This window comes from Stegodyphus dumicola, chromosome 9 (assembly GCF_044657685.1).
Source record: "Stegodyphus dumicola isolate Sdum_Otavi_A_Nest chromosome 9, ASM4465768v1".
Lineage (NCBI taxonomy): Eukaryota > Metazoa > Arthropoda > Arachnida > Araneae > Eresidae > Stegodyphus > Stegodyphus dumicola.
This window is the reverse complement of record NC_140776.1, coordinates 113,930,295-113,951,237: the sequence shown is the minus strand read 5'-3', so window position 1 is coordinate 113,951,237 and position 20,943 is coordinate 113,930,295. Positions and strand designations below refer to the sequence as shown.

At 34.7% G+C, this 20,943-nt stretch overlaps 1 protein-coding gene across 7 annotated transcripts in view; it reads left to right on the top strand.

Annotated features, from left to right (window-relative positions):
* The window catches only part of TTLL15 (tubulin tyrosine ligase-like 15), a 102,077-nt gene that overhangs the window by 41,788 nt on the left and 39,346 nt on the right, over positions 1-20,943 (top strand). For all 7 annotated transcript variants that reach the window (XM_085823938.1, XM_085823937.1, XM_085823936.1 and 4 more), the window contains 4 exons: positions 4,219-4,297; positions 15,661-15,769; positions 15,867-15,933; positions 17,329-17,456. In XM_085823938.1, coding sequence (XP_085680064.1) covers positions 4,219-4,297; positions 15,661-15,769; positions 15,867-15,933; positions 17,329-17,456 — 383 coding nt within the window. The remainder of the gene's footprint in view (positions 1-4,218; positions 4,298-15,660; positions 15,770-15,866; positions 15,934-17,328; positions 17,457-20,943) is intronic.

Sequence of the window (20,943 nt, the reverse complement as noted above, 5' to 3'; positions counted from 1 at the left end):
GGTCTTCTGCCTGCATAGCCCAAGGAAGACAAATTTCGCCGCACTGTCCTATTGGACATGTCCCTTGTACGTCTCACATTGATTTCTGCAGTTATTTGACGCAGTGTTGCTTGTCCGTGAACATTGAGAACTCTACGCAGACGTCGCTGGTCTCGGTCGTTAAGTGCAGGTGGTCGGCCACTGCACTGTCCATGGTGGGATGTTATGCCTGAAATGAGATACTCTCAGCACACTCTTAATATTGTGGATCTCGGAATGTTGAATTCCCTAACGATATCCGAAATGGAATGACCCATGCGTCTATCTCCAACTACCATTTCGTGTTCTAAGTCTGTTAATTCTCGTCGTGCGGCCATAATCACGTCAAAGCCTCTTCACATGAATAACTTGAACACAAATGAAAGCCCTGCCAAAGCACTTCGCATTTATACATTTTCTACGTGATACTACTGCCATCTGTATATTTTCATATTGCTATCCTATGACTTTTGTCACTTCAGTGTAGACCAGACTGGAGGGGCCATTACCCATGTCTATGCTATGGGTAAAACCTAACTCATTGAGACAGCTGGCAGAAGCCAGGTTTTTTATCAAATAATTTATAAAAGCTTCTTACCAGGATTTCAATTTTCTTTCGACTTCTTCAAGATGCTTGAGGTCCACCTCCACATCTTGGCATTACTACCTCTTCGTCAATAGCGTCCATGTGTACCTGTAAAGTAGAATTGTTGAAATTAAGATTTGTGCTAGCTGCACATAAGAAATTGACTCCCAAGATAATTGAAGTAAACAAAACCTTTACTATCCAAAAATTCATGTTCTTCATTTCGTTCTTTATTTGAATGTGCAACCCCACTTTTCCCATGCACGCATTGCTTCCCTTGGGCGGCAATTACACTTTATCCCATTATTCTAAACAGTCTATAGCGACGAAAATGCTTTTTAAAAAACATTCTGCCAAAGAAAGCTACACTGAGCTTCTGTATCGAGATGGGCGGTAGTAGAAACATTGTTCAGTAAAATATGTATCTCTGGCAAGGCCAAATTTTGTACAACTACCATGTTCAACTGTATTTCCGAGAGACTTTTTGCACATGGTGACTGTGCCCCCTGTTTGGCCACCATGGTTAGTTTAACTTGTTCGTTTCTGCCCCCTTGGTTCTGTTGCTTTTTATTTCCGAATGCCTTAGACTGATCAGTCTTTCTGTTATCTGAATTTTCACCGTCCCTCTCTTGCCGATACGAATTCGTATGACCTAGAAGTTTCTTCTATGGGGAAGACCTTGAGGTTTCTTCTATGGAGAAAACCTTGAATACTGGCGAAAATGATCTGCAAGCCTATTTTCTGCGGTTCATCTGAAATTTTTGGCAATATTATTTTAATAAGCTTGTCTTTTTCCATATAGTAAATTGAAAATGGATTTTTCTAAAGATAAAATTCGTTAAATCTTCAAAATTGGTTTGATACTTGCTAAACAATTGCTCTTCAAGCTTCGTACGGTCTATGACAACTGAGAATGCTTTCAATAGCGCTGTTTTAAAATTTTCCCGAGTATAATTTTCCGAACCTGGATCCCCCAGCAAAAACTTGCCAATTCCTTTGTACCAGCTGAGAGCTTGGCCTTTTAGGTTCATATTAGCAATGGTAATTTTCTGCAGCTGGTTCACTGGATATAACATAAAATGTAATTCCAGCTGCTTGAGGAAAGTCATCACGGAGCCTTTGTTGGCGAATGTTGTAGCTAGCTTAATCGCCGCTCGCATCGTCTTCACGATGAATCCGAATTCCTCCATCAGGTTTGCTGAAGGTTGAGGGACTTGAAAGGTTGGAAGGGTCAACAAAAACTTTTCGTTCTTTAATGGGATAGTTCGGTGGCAAATGTGGGGTTGCAACTTTATCTAACAGCTAAGTGTGTAGGAACCTCGTGAACTGGTAAGCAAATAATCGCTTTAGTTCGGAAACAGAGACGTAAACTCAAGAAGGGTTAATTACCCTTTATTTCTCAAAATAAGAATTTAACAGTTGGCTGCTTTCTCAAAGCATACAGAAAAGCTTGGCTTGAACTTAAGAGTACTAAGAAATAAAATTTAACTAAAAAGATATAGCCAAAGCTATCAAAATTCTAAGTAGTTGGCCCCAAAATATCAACTAAACTGGTGAAGCTATGAATTGCCGAGCGTAGTAATAGCTTACAGAGAGAGTGTGGCTAGTTGGCAACCTGTGCCAGTCAGAATCTCTGGCTCTAAGGCTGCTATCACACATTCGTTTGTTTCGTAAGAACAACTGTTTGGAGCAATTCTTCTATTTTGTCACTACAGCCAATCACCACAGATCACCTTGGAAACACGGGGGAAACTGGGTCTCCATTACAAACAAGCTAATAGTATTTGAAGCCGATAGCCAATTAGTTGAAAATGAACAACTTGCAATTTTTCTTGAAAGGAAGGAAAAATTGTGCGTCTTTCTTTCAATAGTAAACCAGGCAGAAAAATTGTCTGAAACAGTTGTTCCTGTGAAACGAATGTGTGTGTGTGATATGGGCCTAACAAAGTCAGTGGAACTTTGACTTAAGTACCGCTCTTACTCATTTGCATTACCTGCTATTCTAAAAACACATTCTGGTAGGAAATTGTAAGCTGAAATTACGAGGGATAGGAAAGTAGCTTTAACTAAGATAACTGTTAAAAACTTAGGATAAACCTTACAGTGTATTTACTAAATAACTTCTGTGTATATATTTGCGTTTAGTGTAATAATATTAGTAATAATATAAGTTATTTACGTTTAGTGTGATAATATGTTAAATTAATTTTTTTTTTGTATTTTAACAACAACAGTTCAGTAATCCTTAATAATAATAATAATAAATCTACTTTCCTGCTGTAACTTATCTGAAGTCTTTTTCTGGTAAGAAAGTTCCTATCTTTCTCTATCAAGTGGAAAGTTTTCCATTCAGTCAGTATTTGGTCTTCGCTTTCTGTAGTTATTCTGCAATTTAATTAGTAAAAGCTCTTGCTGTGTATAGACATTCTTACTACATTTTTACTTACATTTTTCATCAATCTTTCATAATTTTTTTTCTTTTATAATAATCTTTCATAAAATACGTTATATTCATGGATGATTTTTAAGCGAAACTTGCTTGTATTGACGATATAGATGGGAAAACCATGAAAACCAATCTTGCAGCCAGCAGATTCACCTGGATTCGAACCTAGGCCAAGCCACTGATATTCATTAGTGTCCAAACTCAGGCCAAATCACCAATATTCATTTATCAAGTAACTTGGAATTTTAGAGCATTCAGAATTCATTCCTTAAAAACCCTATATCAGATCTGAATTTTTGAGAATTTTTAATACTCCTTAACATTTTTATACATCATGGCAGTTAAAAGAATTTTAAATTTTATACTGAAGACTAAAAGTTTTATTTCTGAAAAAGAGAACTCAGGAAATTTAAGTTTAAACACTTTTGGTCTGTATCTGCCCCCTCTTTTTTTGTTACAATTATCTGTGAAAAGCTTTTTCTTTCAAATTTGAATTAAATTTAATTGCATCTTTTTATGTTCATCAAAATCTGTGATTTTTATTTTAATGACCATAATTCCATTTCCTGCTATCCAACTTGTTCAAGATTATTTTTCGTGTAACTCTGCATAAATGATGCCAAGTATGCTTTCATGTGATTTTCAGATCAGTGTGGAAAATTTTCAATGTGGACAGAACAGATTTTATTACATCGGAAGCTCTATCTTCTAAAATAACATATTATTGCTTTCAAAATTTAATCTTTCAGGTTATTCCTGCAATCTGATAAGCTATAAATGAGCAGAACAGAAAAAAATTTTCAGTAATTAAAAATTCAACTTATGGAAAAAAGTTTGCTATAATTTCAAATTCTACATTTCAATATTCACTTTGACCTATAAAAATTTTTGATTTAATGAAAGTGTTACTATAATTCAAGAGATCATTTGTAATTTCTGAGCATAAGATTTTTTAAAACTCATTCAGTTCTGTTTAACATGTTATGAATTATATTTATTTAATTTCTTAGTCATATACAAAGCTTTGTTTCATTCAAAATGTTAATATGCCTCATTTATATATAGTGCTGTCAATATGTTAAACAGCAGAATTGATTAATTTTCTTCAAGTATTGTAATTTTACATTTTGTTTCAAAATCCTAATCTTTAAATATTATATATTTGCAGGTTCCTGATATAAAGTACTACTACTCAGAATTAAATCTCACAGCAAAAGACTCTTTGAATGCCTATCTACATTCTCTTGGTAAATTATTTCTTTTAAAAATAGTGTTATTTTTTTTTTTTTCTGACACCAGTTGTTACGCTATTTTCTTCCTTCACGTTCATACGGTGTTTATGAGGATTTGGAGTGAATAATGACAACAGAACTTGCTGAAGTAACAAAACACTTTATTTAGGCAGTACTAATCAGGACAGCTCCAAAATCACATTACAGTCGTTGAAGAACTACTATATACACGCTGACACAATCAGCAACACAGCCTTCAGGTTATCAGGCTATAATGGTGAAGACAGCTTCGCTGCAAAGCACCAGAGTACAGCTCCCGACTCTGCTCGGTCATTCTCGGAACTCCACGTACTCTTGACTCTCCATGCTACAAATCGGGATGCACTCGACAACACACAGAGCATGGCTCCCGACTCTTCAGTTCAGTCACTCCCGGAGCTCAACACGCTCTCTCGATGATGCACTAAGAGACTCTTCCGATGTACTCGATGACCCACTCGGCACTCGCTGCCCGGCTGTCAACTCGATTGACTCCACACGGACTGACTAACTCGAGACTATCTCGTACTTGATAAGGCACACTCTCACTAACTGACAGCCCACCAGCGGCCGAGCGGTAAAGTCACTGCACGCTGCTAGTTCGGTCCGAGGTTCGAATCCCATGAACGGCCTGGCTGCATGGGTGTTTTCGTGGTTTTCCCCATATGTAAGGTGTATACAAACCGGTTTTCCTTAAAAAGTCCTCTACGAAGGCATCCCTTCCCCTTAGGCTGATAGCCCTCGAGGCTTTGCCGTAATGAAATAACCTAACCTCACCGACTGATTATCAGCTCGCTAGGCGAGGCTCACAGACTGACTGACTGCGGACCGGCAAGGTTTCTATAGCTCTTGGCTTGTGTTCGAGAACATTCTGGGCTAAACCGGTAAGGATTCATTCCAGAAGGTTCTCCATCCGTCCATGGCATGTCACCAAATGGGCAATTTCTTGCCAAATGTGGAAACCCTGCCTTCCCTTGCCATTTTATGGTAATCCTAAAACTGTTTTTCAGGGAAGCCATCTTACCGTGCCTGTACATTTCGTAACACTGCCCCCTCCCAAGGACTGCACGTCCCAAGCAGTACAACCCTTGCTCAGAAGCCAAATTCAATAGAAACAACACGTTATAAAACAAACAAATAACATAATTAAAGAAACAAATATTTACACTATGTACAAGTTATGTACACAAATTAAGCACATAACAATTTTAGTCTTAGTCTTTTCATTAAGTTATACCCGGGTCAAATATTTTCCACTGCAGTTCTCGGGCACATTTTTGTTTTGCATATCACAGTCTGAAGATTTAGTCCTTTCAGACTTTTCATCCACTGGAAGATCTAAAACAGTTCGTTCACCACTCTGTAGTTCATTCGCAGCTTGCGTACAGTTGATCTCGGTATTTTTAGCAGACGGTACAAGCAGATTTTCCTTCATTTCCTGGGAACCAGCTTCAAGTTCTGCATCAAAGTCATGAGCGGAACCTGATTCTTTACGAACAGAAGCATCCTAGTTTAGAATCAAGTCCTTGTCTGCAAAATCTTTAGTATAAGATGCACACATAGTTTGCAAAGTGGTTGAATTTTCTTGCAATACTGGAGTGCACTGTCTCAGCTGTATATCAGCTTCTCCCATCTCTGCATCACATGCACTTTCAGATGGTTCAACTCTCACCAACTGCGTCTCTCTAACTTCATTATCACTTTTTACGAGCTTTATAGTCGCATTTTCACTTTCTTCCATCTCCACTTCAGGCACATGAGAATCAAAAACTTACACAGTCAGTGGGGTAATACATAAGTATTTTATACATAGCCAGTGAGGTAATACTGTTCAAGATTTGCAAGAACTAACTGTTCTCCTTTCTCCTAATAAACTTAAAATAAAATAACTTTACATATAAAATTCCAAAAGCATCATATTTATTTTCGAAATTCGTAGAACGACAAGAAACTACAACAAAGATCAGATGGTTGCCACTCTTACAGTGATAAAAATAACAACTGAGTGATAAAAATAACAACTATGTAAAGAAAAATAACAACTGAGGCTGGGTTCTAACAATACTCCCACCTTTTGATTGATGACATATACTTAATCAATAAAAATAAAATATAATAAAAAAATACTGTCCACACAAATATTAAGGCTAAATAATAAAAAAAAGAAAAAAATTATGTTTTTAAATTTCTACTGTAAAATAACTCAAGTAGTGTTCAAGTTAGAAATCTAGATGGAATTTTAATTTGTCGTCCACTTCTAGTCACGACAGTCTTAATGTCCTTTGATAAATCTGCAGCTGAATTATTTTTTGGTAATTTTGAGACTAAACTGTCTTCACCCTGCGTCTTAGTTTCATTTGCCTCATCCGACAAAGATGAAGGTATTTCGAGAGGGAATGTTCTCTGGATTTGTCGAACTAATTCTCCAGGCATGGTTTTGACACGAACTACTCGAATGTTGCCGTCTTTTCCAGGATATAGTTCAATTACTTTTGCTAGAGGCAACAACACCTTGCGTTTGTCAACACATTTGATAAGAACTACATCCCCGATTTTTATCTGTTGAGAAATTGGCACTGTAGATGGACGTTGCACTAGCAGGCCAAGATATTCATTTCTAAATCTCTTTCTCAAGAGCTCTCGTAAATTCTGTAAATGTCTCAGTCTCTTGTTGAAATCAACTTTATCAAGATGATCCAAGTCAGAAACTCCAAAGACTGGAATTTCACCTAAAAACACGGATGGTGTCAAAGGGATGAGATCATCAGAGTCCTCTGACACATAAGTGAGTGGTCTGGCATTCACAGTTGCTTCGCAGTCGCACAGCACACTCATCAATTCTTCATAATTCAGACATGACTGGCCTAGGACTCGACGCAAAAGCTTCTTAATCATTTGAACAAGTCCTTCCCAAAAGCCACCCCACCATGGTGCTGCGGGTGGACTGAACTTTCAGTCGATCTTGTTTGTGGCGGCTTCTATCTCAATGGTATTCCAATTAATCGATCTCAAGAGATTATTGGATCCGACAAAATTGCTTCCCTTATTGCTATAAATTATCGATGGCCTTACTCTACGGGCAATAAATCTTCTAAGACCAAGTAAAAATCCTTGAGTTGAAAGGGACAAAATCAGTTCCAAATGGACCGCCCTGAAAACAGCACATGTGAAAAGTAAAATCCAAGCTTTCCTTTTATCCTTCAAAATTAATGGGCCAGCTAAATCAACGCCGACAATCTCGAAAACACGAGTCTCTCTAACTCTGTTTTCTGGCAGAGTAGCAGGCACAGTCTGTAGTCGTTTACCTCCATGTCTTCTGCACCTTACACATGCATATAAAGCTTTTCGAATCATAGCTCTACTTTTCAGGATCCAAAACGTCTCTCTAAGTGTTGACATCAGTACGCGAATTCCTGCATGAGATATGGTGAGATGTTTATCAATTATCAATTTCTCCACAATCTTATGATTCTTCGGAAGTAACATCGGATAAATAAAATTTTGATGGTCTTTCCTTTCAGTCAACCTAGACTTGACACGTAAAATGCCTTCGTCATCTTTGAACACACTTATTGGCTTCAGCTTCTTAATATCATCAGATGAAAAAGAATCATGTTGAATAATCTTCACGATAGATTTCTCAGCCCTTATCAATTCATAAACTTTTAACTCTCCTGATTCTCTTTCTTCTTTCCTCTTTTGGGTATTTCCTATGAATCTGTGTATCCACCCAATCATTCTAAGTATTTTCTTATACTTTGAAAAATAGCCAAAGAATTGTGAAGACATATCGCTAACATTGCTTAACAACACTATAACTGCTTTACGTTTTTCAGTATTAACCTCTTGTTTATTATGGATTGGGATAGAACGAGGCCATTCTTCCGTCAGTGCCAATTAAGGTGGGCCCTGCCACCATCTTGATTCAATGAGTTTCATCACAGAACATCCTCTTAATGGCATATCGGCTGGGTTTTCCGCACCTGGTACATGATGCCAATTTTCACGATCCGATAGGATTCTAATTTCTGAAACTCTGTTATTCACAAAAGTGCTCCAAACTTATACGTTCTTTATCCAAAACAGTGCTGTTGACGAATCGGTGCAGTAATATTCCTTTGAAATTTCAACCTTAAGGTTCTTCTTGACAAATGATGCTAATCGCACCCCAATAAGACAAGCAAGCAATTCAAGTTGTAGTATACTTATTTTTTTCAAGGGAGCCACTCGTGCTTTGGCTTGCACTAGGGTCACTTTGACTTCTTTATTTTGACTTCTCAAATATACTGCACTTGCATAAGATCCCTGTGAAGCATCGACAAATGTATGCAAACTAAAAGATTGTCCTTCTGTCAATGAATGTAGTCTGGGAATTTTCACAGAAGATAACAAGGGCAATTCTTTGACCCACTTCAAGAATTTTCTTTTAATATCTTCAGGTAGCTCTGCATCCCAGCTCAATTTAGTTTCCCAGCTTTTTTGCAAGTATAACTTTGGAAGGAGAGTAAAGGGCATGTGAAACCTATTGGGTCAAAAACTCTGTACAATTGATAGTACGTTTCGTCTTGTCACTGAGAGATAAGTCAAGTTGATATGAGGGATGTCACAAAACAAAGAATCTTCATATTTATCCCACAGAAGACCAAGTACTTTCAATGGTTTGCTCATTGTAGATTTTTCACTGTTCAGTTCTGTTTGCTCCCACCCTCTTAAGTCAAAGTTAGCACTTGCCATTAACTTAGTTGATTTTGCAATAAAGTATTCTGCTTCTTCATTCGCATTCACTGAAGTGACACAGTTGTCAACATAGAAGGAATTTTTCAATTTTGTAGCCACTTCCTTCAAAGAAGGTTCACATTGGTCTAAATGAGAGTTGATCACTGCTCCTAAAAGAAACGGACTGCATTTTAGTCCAAAGACTACTCTGCAATGGCGAAATTTTCTTATTTCCTTTTGTTCCAAATTTTCCCACCATAGGAATCTTAGGAAATCACGATCAGATCTTTGAACAGATATTTGAAGAAAAGCTCTATTAATATCTGAGATAATCCCTATTTTTCCTTGCCTAAATTCAATAAGCAATCTAGGTATTAATTCAGTTAAATTTTGACCTTTTGCTAAACAGTCATTAAGTGACAGGAAATCCTTTTGCTTGCACGAAGCGTCAAATACAGGCCTTACTGCTGTTGTACAGTTATCTTTGAAGATTGGTCTGTGGGGAAGATAATGATTGTTAACTCATTCCTCTTCTTCTGTTACTTCTTCTATATACTGCAGATTCGAGCCATTCTTCGAACACTGCATTGTATGTTTCAAAGTTATCTTTCAACATGAGCTTCTTTGTCGTGGAAATTAACCGCTTTTCAGCCACTTCTCTGTTACTTGGTAAAGCTTCTTTATCATTGATCCAAGGTAAACTGACTTCATAGCGATCATCCACGCTCTTCAGAGTCTTGTGAAAGTGATCCCACACTGCTTCTTCTAGCTCTGAGTCAGTTTTACTTTCTTTGGCATCTGTAATTCCTAGTGCTTCTAGCTTCCACAAGTTTTCTATGTCACTGCTGTGAGTCAACATCGACGTTATGGTTGAAGACATGGACAAGGAGTTTCTTTCTGAAACGTTATATTTTATCTTTCCATCCAAGTAGTGATTCGACAGCAGTCAGCCCATTTTCTAATTTCTGAATTCTTCCGGTTAACAGAACACCTGCGACGTCAGCTCCAATAAGAACTTCTATTTTCAAATCCTTTTTACCTACATCAGATGCATGGATATTCTTCTGTCTTAGTTCTTCTATCTATGGTCCAGGCTGTAAACTGACTACTGGTCCACAAATCTTCGACTGTTCCAACAAGATTAGTCGTCTAGAAAAATCACCTCTTAGGCTTCTAACATTCACTTCGTAGCGTTTGTGAATTTCTCTCTTTGTTGTTACTCCTGCAAAAAGTGCATGGATTAAAGATTCAGATCCAATTACATGGCATCCTATGTCTACAGCAGTCTCCTTTAATATGTATGAACGTTGCGATCCTGTATCGATAAGTGCCCTTACTGTCTTCTGCTTTTTGTTTGCATCTATATTAATTAATAGTGTTTGAAGAAACACTTCATCTACGAAATTAGTGCTCGCAAGCGATACGTTTTGTGTTTCCTCTTCTTTATTCTTTTCAACACCACTGCTCTTTTGATTGGTGGGTAAATCTGGACACATGACACCCCAGTGTCTTTTCGAGCATATCAAACATCATACATTTGGCTTGCATTGCTTGGCCCTGTATCCAATTTTGAGGCAGAAGAAGCAACCCTTCTTTTTCTTAATTTCATCATTCTTTTGACTCAGAGGCATCTTCTGAGCAACAAAGCGATCTCGACTTTCATGAAAATTTTCAAAAAATATGCAAGAATTCTTCTCACTATAATTGGTTGCTTTATTTTGGTTTGAGAATAAATCATTTACTGTAGGCACGAAATGTTCACTCTGGCACTTTTTATCTTTTCTACTTTCTTTCTTGGCACCCGAATCAATTAATTTAAATCCAGCTTTTGCCAAAGAAATTCTCTGCTCTCTTTCCACTTCATTTTTTAAAAACAATAATAATTGTTTCAATTTCTCAGAGTGAGAATTTTCTGCTGTAATTATTGATGCATAATTTCTAATTCAAACTCGTAAAATTTCCTCTGGAATGCAAGATTCCAAAAGCAGAAACAGCATTGCAGCTTATTTATCGCTTGTCATTCCTATTGACTCCAACGAATGTAAATACGACTCTAACTTGTCATACAATTCTGATATACTAAATTTTCTCTTTTGATCAGTGACATTTTTAATAATCAAACCTAATAATTCCTGAATGTAGAATTCTACCAACAATTCTTCCCTGCCGAACCTATTTTTTAAGCTTTCTATAACTTTTTCATAATTTTCGGCAGTTGCAGGGAAGCTGTTTACAATATCCAATGGTCTCGTACCGGGTACGGTAGCTTGAACGAGATAATGCATCTTATCCTCGTTTTGAATTTCTTTATCTTCATGTATTCAGCGAAATTGTCCCCAAAACAGTAACCAATCGTTAATTTCGCCACTGAATTGCTTTAACTCTATTTTAGGTAATTTCAGTTTCCGTTTGTTCGAATTGGGAGAAATACTGCTAGTAGATTGTATCATTTGGTGATTGAAGAATAATTCCATTTTTACTCGTATTAAATCTAATTTTTCTTTGTATTCTTCAATTTTCACCCATTCATTTTCAAACTGATCATTTGAAGAAAATTCGGAATTTAATATTTGAGTATCAAATGCATTAAGTTCAACAGATAAACATTCTAAAGTAACAAGTTTTGTTTTTATAAATTCTTCATCAGGAATTTCCTTTTCTAATTCCTGCAAAATTGCATTAATTGTTCTCGTAAAAGACGCTCTGACAGGTTTTCATTTCTCAATTAACGATTCCATTTCTATAAAAATTAATTCACTAAAATCAAATAGAATTAAATTCGATAAAACCAATAAAATTACCTTGACTTGTTTTACCAATCACTTCCGTCGTCACCAAAATTGTTCGAGATTTGCAAAAACTAACTGTTCTCCTAATAAACTTAAAATAAAATAACTTTACATATAAAATTCCAAAAGCATCATATTAATTTTCAAAATTCGTAGAACGACAAGAAACTACAACAAAGATCAGATGGTTGCCACTCTTACAGTGATAAACTATGTAAAGAAAAATAACAACAGAGGCTGGGTTCTAACAAATACATAGCTTTTCCGTCTTTCATTTCTTCACCTTTTCGATCTCTGTCTTTAATCTCGTTAGATATTTCATCCTTCATTTCTGGATCTTTCTCAGACAGTTCATTAGCTACTTCCTTCATTTCTTCATCCTTTGATTCTTCAGATGCCACTTGTCTCATTTCCACATCATCTTTTATGGCTTCAGTTTCTAATGGAAGCTCGACTTTCACCTGGAGTTGCTCTCAGACTTTTTCGCGGCTGACATTTATTTCTTCTCGTCGGGCGTTCTTCTCTACCAGTCCGGCTTTCATCTCTTTCCGTCCGGCTTTGATTTCAGCTGTCATCTCTTTATATCCAGCTTTTATCTCATCATATCCAGCTTTTATCTCAGCATATCTGGATTTCATCCCTTCTTCCCAGGTTTTGATCTCGGCTAAAAAGTCCATCAAAGTCTTCTTTCTCCTCACCATGGCTTTCCTCTGCAGGCGGGTCACTCGCATTCACTCACAAATTCCACTTCTGACACCAGTTGTTACAATTGTTTTTCCCTGACATTTTGCCTGTACATTTCGTAACAATAGTAATAATTATTAGAGTTATTTATCTACTTCCAAAGGCATAAATTTTTATACTTAAAATCTGAAATAGGCTGTCTATTTCTAATATATAATAAAAGATTTTCATGCTTTCTGATATATAATAGATTTTTTTCTTATGTTGAAGGTGATTTTTGTCTGTGAATACAAAATATTTATTATTTTTTTATGAAATTATGCATCACCAAAAGCCAATATTTCTTTCTTGAACTTACTGGTAGCTAGAACATTAATTCCAAAGATTTTAGCAGGGTACTGATGTATTTATTACCTTACTGACTGTGTAAGTTGGCTATCATCAGATCATGAGAGTTGGTAGAGATCATGCCAAAACTGTGTCAGTCGTTCCTGTGACATTCTTTATGTAATAAATAATGAGTATTCAACCCACTTTTTTTTTTTTTTTTTTTTTTTTCATGAAAAGGCTTTCATTGATTTTTACTGTATTGTTAGGTCCTTTCATTTTATCAGAAGTTCTGTTCAAATCAATCTTTTTTTTTTTTTTTTTAATTTGTTAACAGTATCCCATAACTTTGAAAATAATATATTGCTTTCTATGGAAGGCAGGTCCCAAATTTTAATCATCTGTTTTGACGAGATAATATGCAAGTACCATTAGCAGTCTTTGTTGTAGGTTTTTAGGCCTAAGGACCAAAAGTATGCGGTGAAGTGAGAATGGTAGCAATCCCATTTATACTATTAATTGCTGTGCTTTTGTTTGTGTATCTTCCAATTAATCCCTTGAATTAACAATAAAATTGAGTCTATAATTCAATCATTTAAACATATGGTTCAAAATTCTGGAATTTGTTATCCAAAATTTTGATCCACACTGTGAAAGCAATTTAGGTTAGTAATTCTGAGTAACTTTTGTTATTTTCAACTCTCTCATAAAAAAGCTTTAGAACCAACTTGATTTACAAATAAACACAATACAAAGATATGGATGTTCAATTTCTGTAAGATTAAAAATATTTCCTGATACTTAATTCAAAAAAACATGATGAATATTTAACTACTGCTGTTGCTAAAGTTCAGCATATATTCCATAACTTGCAGACAATTTTTTTTAATACTAATGTCAGCTAGGGCTTTATTTATTCTGATAAAGTATTATTTTTTTAAGTGTAGAATTAAATAGGAATAAAACACATTTATAAAAATTTTTGCCCACTATTCACAAATATTTTTATAATTTGTATTGATTGATAATGCATGTGTTTATTTATATGACTACTCTTTAGAAAAATTTAAACATATGAGAAAAATCAAGTTATAAAATTTAGTCATTGATGAATCTTGTTACAAGTCTTAAAGTTTATGAAATATTAGAAATTTTTGTTTCAAAATGTTCAATTTAAATTACTGATGTGAAATTTCAAAGTTGTCACTATCGATGATGAATGTTGCCAGATGAAGCTATCAGCATTTCACTAGAGAGAACTTGTTAATACATGTGAAAATTACAGACCTTAAATTTACACAGTTTATTATTTTATGTAGTCTAGATTCTCAGGTTATTCTTACTTCTGGAATCTGTATTTTGAAACTTTTTATTATATTGAATCATTAGTTTGAAATCTTTTAAAATATGTGTTTTTGATTAAATATTTAAAATTGTAAATTTTTATTTAGTAAATAATAAATAACTATTAAATAAGTATTTTAATAGTGTATATACATTGCTCGACATTGAAAATGCAACACCAAGAAGAGTGGTCAGAAAGTGATGAAATTTGAAAAAAAGACAGAGACAGCAAGGAGCAATAAGTGATCTTATTGCAGAGCATGTTGGCATATGCAAGCACTCTGTGGTCGGATGTTATCCTGCTGAAAAATTGCATTAGGCAGCCTCTGAAGGTAGGGGATTGCGACTGGCCGCAGTACATTTTCCAAGTATTGTTGGGCCGTCATAGTGCCCTGAATACGAACTAGACCTGACCTGGAATCGTAGGCAATAGCGCCCCAAAACATTATGCCACGCTGTCGTTCGGTGGGGCGTTCCACAGTTACTGCCGGCTTAGATCTGTCGACACCACACACGTATGCGGCGACTGTCACTGGATAAACAGAAGCATGACTCATCTGAGACATCTGTGACACAACGTTTCGCCATTCTGTTATCCACATTGCTCCAGTCTGGCACCATTCTAAACGTTGCCGTCTATGCTGTAGGGTCAATGGCAGTCTTCTTAACGGATGCCGTGAGTGCAGGCCACGTTCAACGAATCGAAAGGAAATGGTTCTGGTCGACACGGGAACATCCAGGGTATCTTGCAAATGCTGCAGAATCACGGTGACAAGTGACTTGCAGGATCGTCACAGCTTGTCAGCCGATGCGTCGATCCACGCATGCTGATGTCACTCTGGCTGCACCTGCACCCCTCCTTCTTCCCACCATGTTTGCCATAGCTGATGCACCGTGCTCGCATCCATGTGGGTATCAGCTGCAATTTGACGTAAGGACCAACACGCCCTTCTCAGTCCAATCACCATACCCCTCGTAAAATCATCTATCTACTGGAAGTGCCTTCATTGATGGGGCCTGGCATTCTCTCCTCTTATACGTATCCTCTGGAACAAAAACCAACCTTCTTTGATAATTTTTCTGGCAGAAATAACGACACGAATATTGCCCATTGTGCACGTTCCTTCCCTTATATCTTACTTCACGTGCGTCGGAGAGCTGCGCATTTCAAATCATTCACATAACTCGGTGACGTGCGTCTATTCTAAAATTTGCATAAATTTCTGACCACTCCTTCTTGGTGTTGTATTTTCAATGTGGAGCAGTGTATATACACTATTAAAATATACACACGCACTATTAAAAATATATATATATATATATACACACAGACTATTAAAATGTATATATATATATATATATATATATGTTTCAGATGACTTAGCAAAAAATTTTGTTCTGGAATCAAGTTTATAATTTTTGCATATTTTGAATGAATTTCTAAGAATATTTGCACTTGTTTTAATTTGTTTCCCCAAGGGAAAGGCACAAAGAAAATATGGTCTCAAATATATGAAACTATACTTGATGTATATTTTGAAACCGAAGCTGATATGAAAAGAAGTGCTATGATACTTGGAAATTTAAGGTAAACTTTTCTTTTTTTCTCTTTACTACTTTTATACTGGGTTGAGGAATTTACTAGAGTATGTTATAATAATCTATATTTTTTCCCTTTCTTTCAGAAACTTTTTTGAGTTAGTCAGATTTGACTTTATTTTAGATGAAAACTTGAACATTTATTTATTAGAGGTAATATATGTATATATTTTAAGTATATTTTATTTTCACATAGCATATCAAAATTTTGTGTGTAAGTCTTTAAAAAATGTTATATTAATATAAATCTTTTAAATATGATATTTACCCTTCCCTTCTTTTTTCAGAAAGGAAATATACTAAAATAGTAGAAATATAAATTTAAAATATATGTGTATGTAGGTAATATGGCCATTATAGTATTATTATAATTATGTCCTAACAATGATACATGAAGAAATGGAAAAGCATTGGAATATTCTAGTCAAAGAATACAGCACATTAATCTCAAAGCATTGAACTCAAGTTTTGAACATAACCATAAAAATTATAAAAACTGTTATTATAAATATAATTTTTGTTTGCTTTAGTTTTTGTAGTACCCATTTTAATACTATTGAAGTTTCAATACCTATGAAAAACATCAGTGTAGCTATAAAAATAGTGTAAACAGAAAAGAAAAATTCCTATAAATATTTTTTCAACTTTATTAAAATGTATAGAAACTCAAGCAAACAACAGTGTGCAATAATATGATTAAAATGAGAAGCTGTGGAAATTTTTAAATGGTCTATAAGTATATGCAAGCAAATAGAGAAAAAAGTTTTTCCATCCTGAAAAAATACAACGGAAATTTAATTATCTAAAATGTATCTAGGAAATATATATGAATGAAGTTTAAGTGCAATTAATTATTGTATCTATTAAAATCTTTTTTAGCATTTAAGTACCTGGTTCTTTTTTTCCTTTAAATTTCTGAATATGGATCTGAAATAATTGTTTATTTTATTTTAATTTTTATTTATATTTATTTATTTATTTTATTTTTATTATTCTCATAACATAATGTATATATAATGGTTTTCTTTATATTTTAGGTACAAATTAACAAAGGTTTAAAGTTATTTTATTAAGAGTTATTTTATGATTTTATTTTTAAATTTCGGTATATGAGAGATTTATGTCATTTTGTAATAAATGTTTTCCTGTTTCATTATTGTGTTAAAAAATAATAAACTATTTGGTACTTTCTAATTATCTGCATTCCCACTGAAAACTCACAAACTTGTTGGTGACTATTTTTCAGCAAGCTAATATGCGAAAGGCAACAGCCATTTTCGAGTATGCAGTGGTCTGTTTTTGCTTTAAAAAATCGGAGAATTACACAAACTTGGCATCAATGCAATGTGGCATTGCACACCGCCCAAAAGAGACATGCTATGCGCATACTTTGGTTGCCACATGAATTCTTTTTGCAATATTTTGCTTTGCCTCATGAATACTTTTTTGCAACATTTCACTTTGTATGTAGATAGTAAGTGAGTACCAAACATTATATGATTTTAATATAAAAAAATGGGAAAAATTATTTTCCCCCCTTTTTTGCAGGTTAACATGTCTCCCAATCTCTCTCCAGCTCATTTTCCTCAAAACAGGCTACTTTATGAACAAGTTCTCTTTAATTCTCTCAGTCTCGTTGGTCTTGTGAGAAAATTTCCCACAAACTCTGTCTACAGGTAATTTAAATTACATCTTTAAGTATACTTCCTACTACATAAACAGTTTTAGTACTTATATGTTTTTCACCACTGCAAACTGAATGCCAAAATAAATTTGGTGTGATGTGGGTACCCGGAACTTCATTTGGGTGGTGGAGCTTTCAGTTCTTCCTCTATTTTAATAACGTAAATTTCTTTAACTGTTTCACTATATGACAGTTTTATCTATCATGTACAATTTTACTTGGCAAAATCTGATTGAGATTGCTCTGCAACAACTGTAAATAAATTGAATAGGTATTGTAAATGTGATCCTATTTCTCACAAATGATTTTCAGTTCACATTCTTACCATACATCAGTCTGCATTTTTTTATTGTTACACTTCCACAATATTGTTTCTTAAATGATGAATAATTTTACTTTATGCAAATTAAAGCATTCTGTGACTCTAAAAGGAGCTGATAGCATCTTTGTCATTATTTCTCAAAATTTTTCTGACCAATAAAAAAATAATACATTTAAAAGTGTCAAATGATAAAATACAACTAAAACAAGACTAATCACATGTTTAAAAGAATACAGTAAAGGTTGGGACCATAGTTGCAACAGGGAGGTAAATATTTAAAGGAAAGTTATTGCCATTTCATGTCATTAAAATTTCTATAGATGTTGCCTGATCTAACACCTTTCAGTTTTCTCTTATGTGGATGCCTGAAATATTATACTTGCCAGGGGACATAGTTGCAACATGGAAGTAGATATTTAAAGGCAAGTTATTGCTATTTTGTGTCATAAAAAGTTCCGCATTTGTTTTGCCTGATTTAACCCTTAGTGGTGCACTATACTTTAAAGTCGGAATTTCAACAAAAAAGTCGTATGCAGTCTATCTAGGCCTAAAGGAGTATACAGGTAAAATTTTGTATAAATTGTATTTACCATTATAATACTGTGAATGTTCCATGAGGTGGAACAGTGCGCCGCCAGATATATTAAAAGTGCGACTAAGCGAGCATTTCAGTGAAGCACGGAAATGAGTAAGAGTGTTTTTATAGTAATGAAAATATTTTGTATTATGACTGTATACATGGTTTTCTGGATATACACAACATTCTTGAATAAACATGGATAAATGATATAAATATATGTATATACACAAGTCCTATATACAAAGATATTTACAAATTTTCCATTTTCTTAGCTTTGTGAAATTGTTCAAAGCATGTTGCACCTTTTTGATAGAAGCACAAACCAACTTTGCAGGTTTTGAACGTAAAACTTGTTTTGTGTGGCTTCTTATTCCGTGCAACAATATGTTTAGAATTCCAAGTAAAAACTTGAGGCTGCGTAGAGGGGCCTGAGTAAGATGGATCATCAACCTTCTCATCAAATAAATGAGTTTCATCCGACATATCACAATAGGATTACACAAGTGGTTCAGGAGCATATATCTCAGTATCGCTGCTATCTTCATGCTCTGATTCAGAATAAGAAGGTAATTCATGAAGCACTTTTACTTCTTCGGAAAGAGTTAGACCTCTCTGCACCATTTATGGAAAATTAATAATAAAAAATTAACTACAATTAAAACTAACAGTAAAGAAAAATAAGCTATAAGATATACACACACAAAAAAAAAAAAAAATATCTACACAAATTATTGACAGTAAACGAGATTGAGACTAAAAAGCGACAGCAAAAAATTCGTGCAGCTCTAAGTAAAGATGACTCGAGCTACTGATAAAAATCCCGCCTGAAAATTACTCACAAAAATTTCAAGATGCCCAGATTAGGGCTTTCATAGCACAAACCATACCTCACCCCTCAAGACTGCTTTGTTTGAATTCATTCTCCCAAAACAATGGAAATAGAAAACATATACAAGAGATGTTTTTTTCTAAGACAGATGTTGTGATGCATAATAGCATGAGTTCACTAAAGGCGCAGTGTTCCCGCTAATGGAATTAGCGTTTTATTCAATGATTCTACACATGCTTTTTGTATTAAAAATGTAGAAAAATACATAACAAATAATATAGAGTACAGCCATCAAATTTATACAGAAATTGGTTTTCAAACACATTTTTTGTATCACCAAAAAATATAGAAAATAAGTGGATTTTAATAACACATCAAAAATAAAAATTCTGGGTCTCCTTGTGATATGCTGCCATAGACTATTTAAAAAGAGAAGTTCGAAGTATATTATAAAGGCATTTTTATCCATTTATGGTTGACAGGGTTCGTACGGTCCTTAAAAGTCCTTAATTTTTTCAAAAATGATTTTTGGTCCTTAAAAGTCCTTAATTTTGGCCAAAATGAATAAACGGTCCTTAATTTCGTTCATTTGACATTTCTTATCATTTCTAATGATTGCCATTCTAAGTGTGAATTACGATTTCTCATGAATATGGAATTAAAATTACACGGTTCTTAACCAATCTGTTGGCGAATTTGCGTTGCAAACGATTAAAAAAAACAATTAGCTACCCGAATGAAAGTATCGGTGTCTGATTGGCTATTCACGCAATCTTTTGAAACAGGTGTTATCCATAAATTTAGGCAGACTGTGACAAAAGCGTAAAGCTGGAAGTTCTTTAAGAGGTGAAAGTGATGATGAAGGTGCTCGAGAAAAAAAAAATGGGGGGGGGGAGATTCTGAAAATATTTGCTAAAATTAGAGCAATCCCAACCTGGAAGGCCACAACCCTTCCGATGCCAATAGGAACGAGATGCCTGGAAAGTGCATTTTCAATAAACTGTGGCTTCATCAAGCTGACTACAAAGACTGGATATTGATGGATGGCAATCCTTAAATGTGGTCTTTGTCTGAAACAAAATAAAATTTCTAGAATGGGAGAGTCAGCGCTGAAAATTCACATGAAAATTAAGTTTCGTTTTATCATTTCAATTTGTTTTTACACGGTTTTGCTTAGCTTAATTTCTGTGTTTGTTTCAATTAAGCCATAAATTAATTTTTTATCACCTACGGAGTTTATTCTCTTTTGCAAATACTATATGTATGGGATATCGGGATTATGAGTTTATTTCTGCAGAGGGTCTGTTATCGATTTCGTGGGAAATCTGTTGGCTCCATTTCGATTTTAGGTCGGCAAGGGCAAATTCGGTAATGCTAGCCGAGAAAAAGTGAAGTTCAGAAATACGTTTTGAAGCTTCAATAGACAATTAAGTATTTGGTTTAAACCTATGTTGTTGATAGTAATGCATAATTTTTGCTAATGGCGATACAATTATTAGTTGAAAATAACTAACTAAAAATTTTTTAATATTTTTAAAGCTGAAAACAACTAATTGAAACTAATTTTCCTGAATTAACTAGATGCAAAATTAACTTTCATGAATTACTAAAGTTATTGGGTAGAAGTTTAACTGAAAATATGCATTCCGTATTATATATATTATATATATTTATACAGTACAAAGTCCGAGGTCTGGACTCGTCGGGACTTCGGCGATCCCAGATTTGAGATTTTTCCGGATATTAGA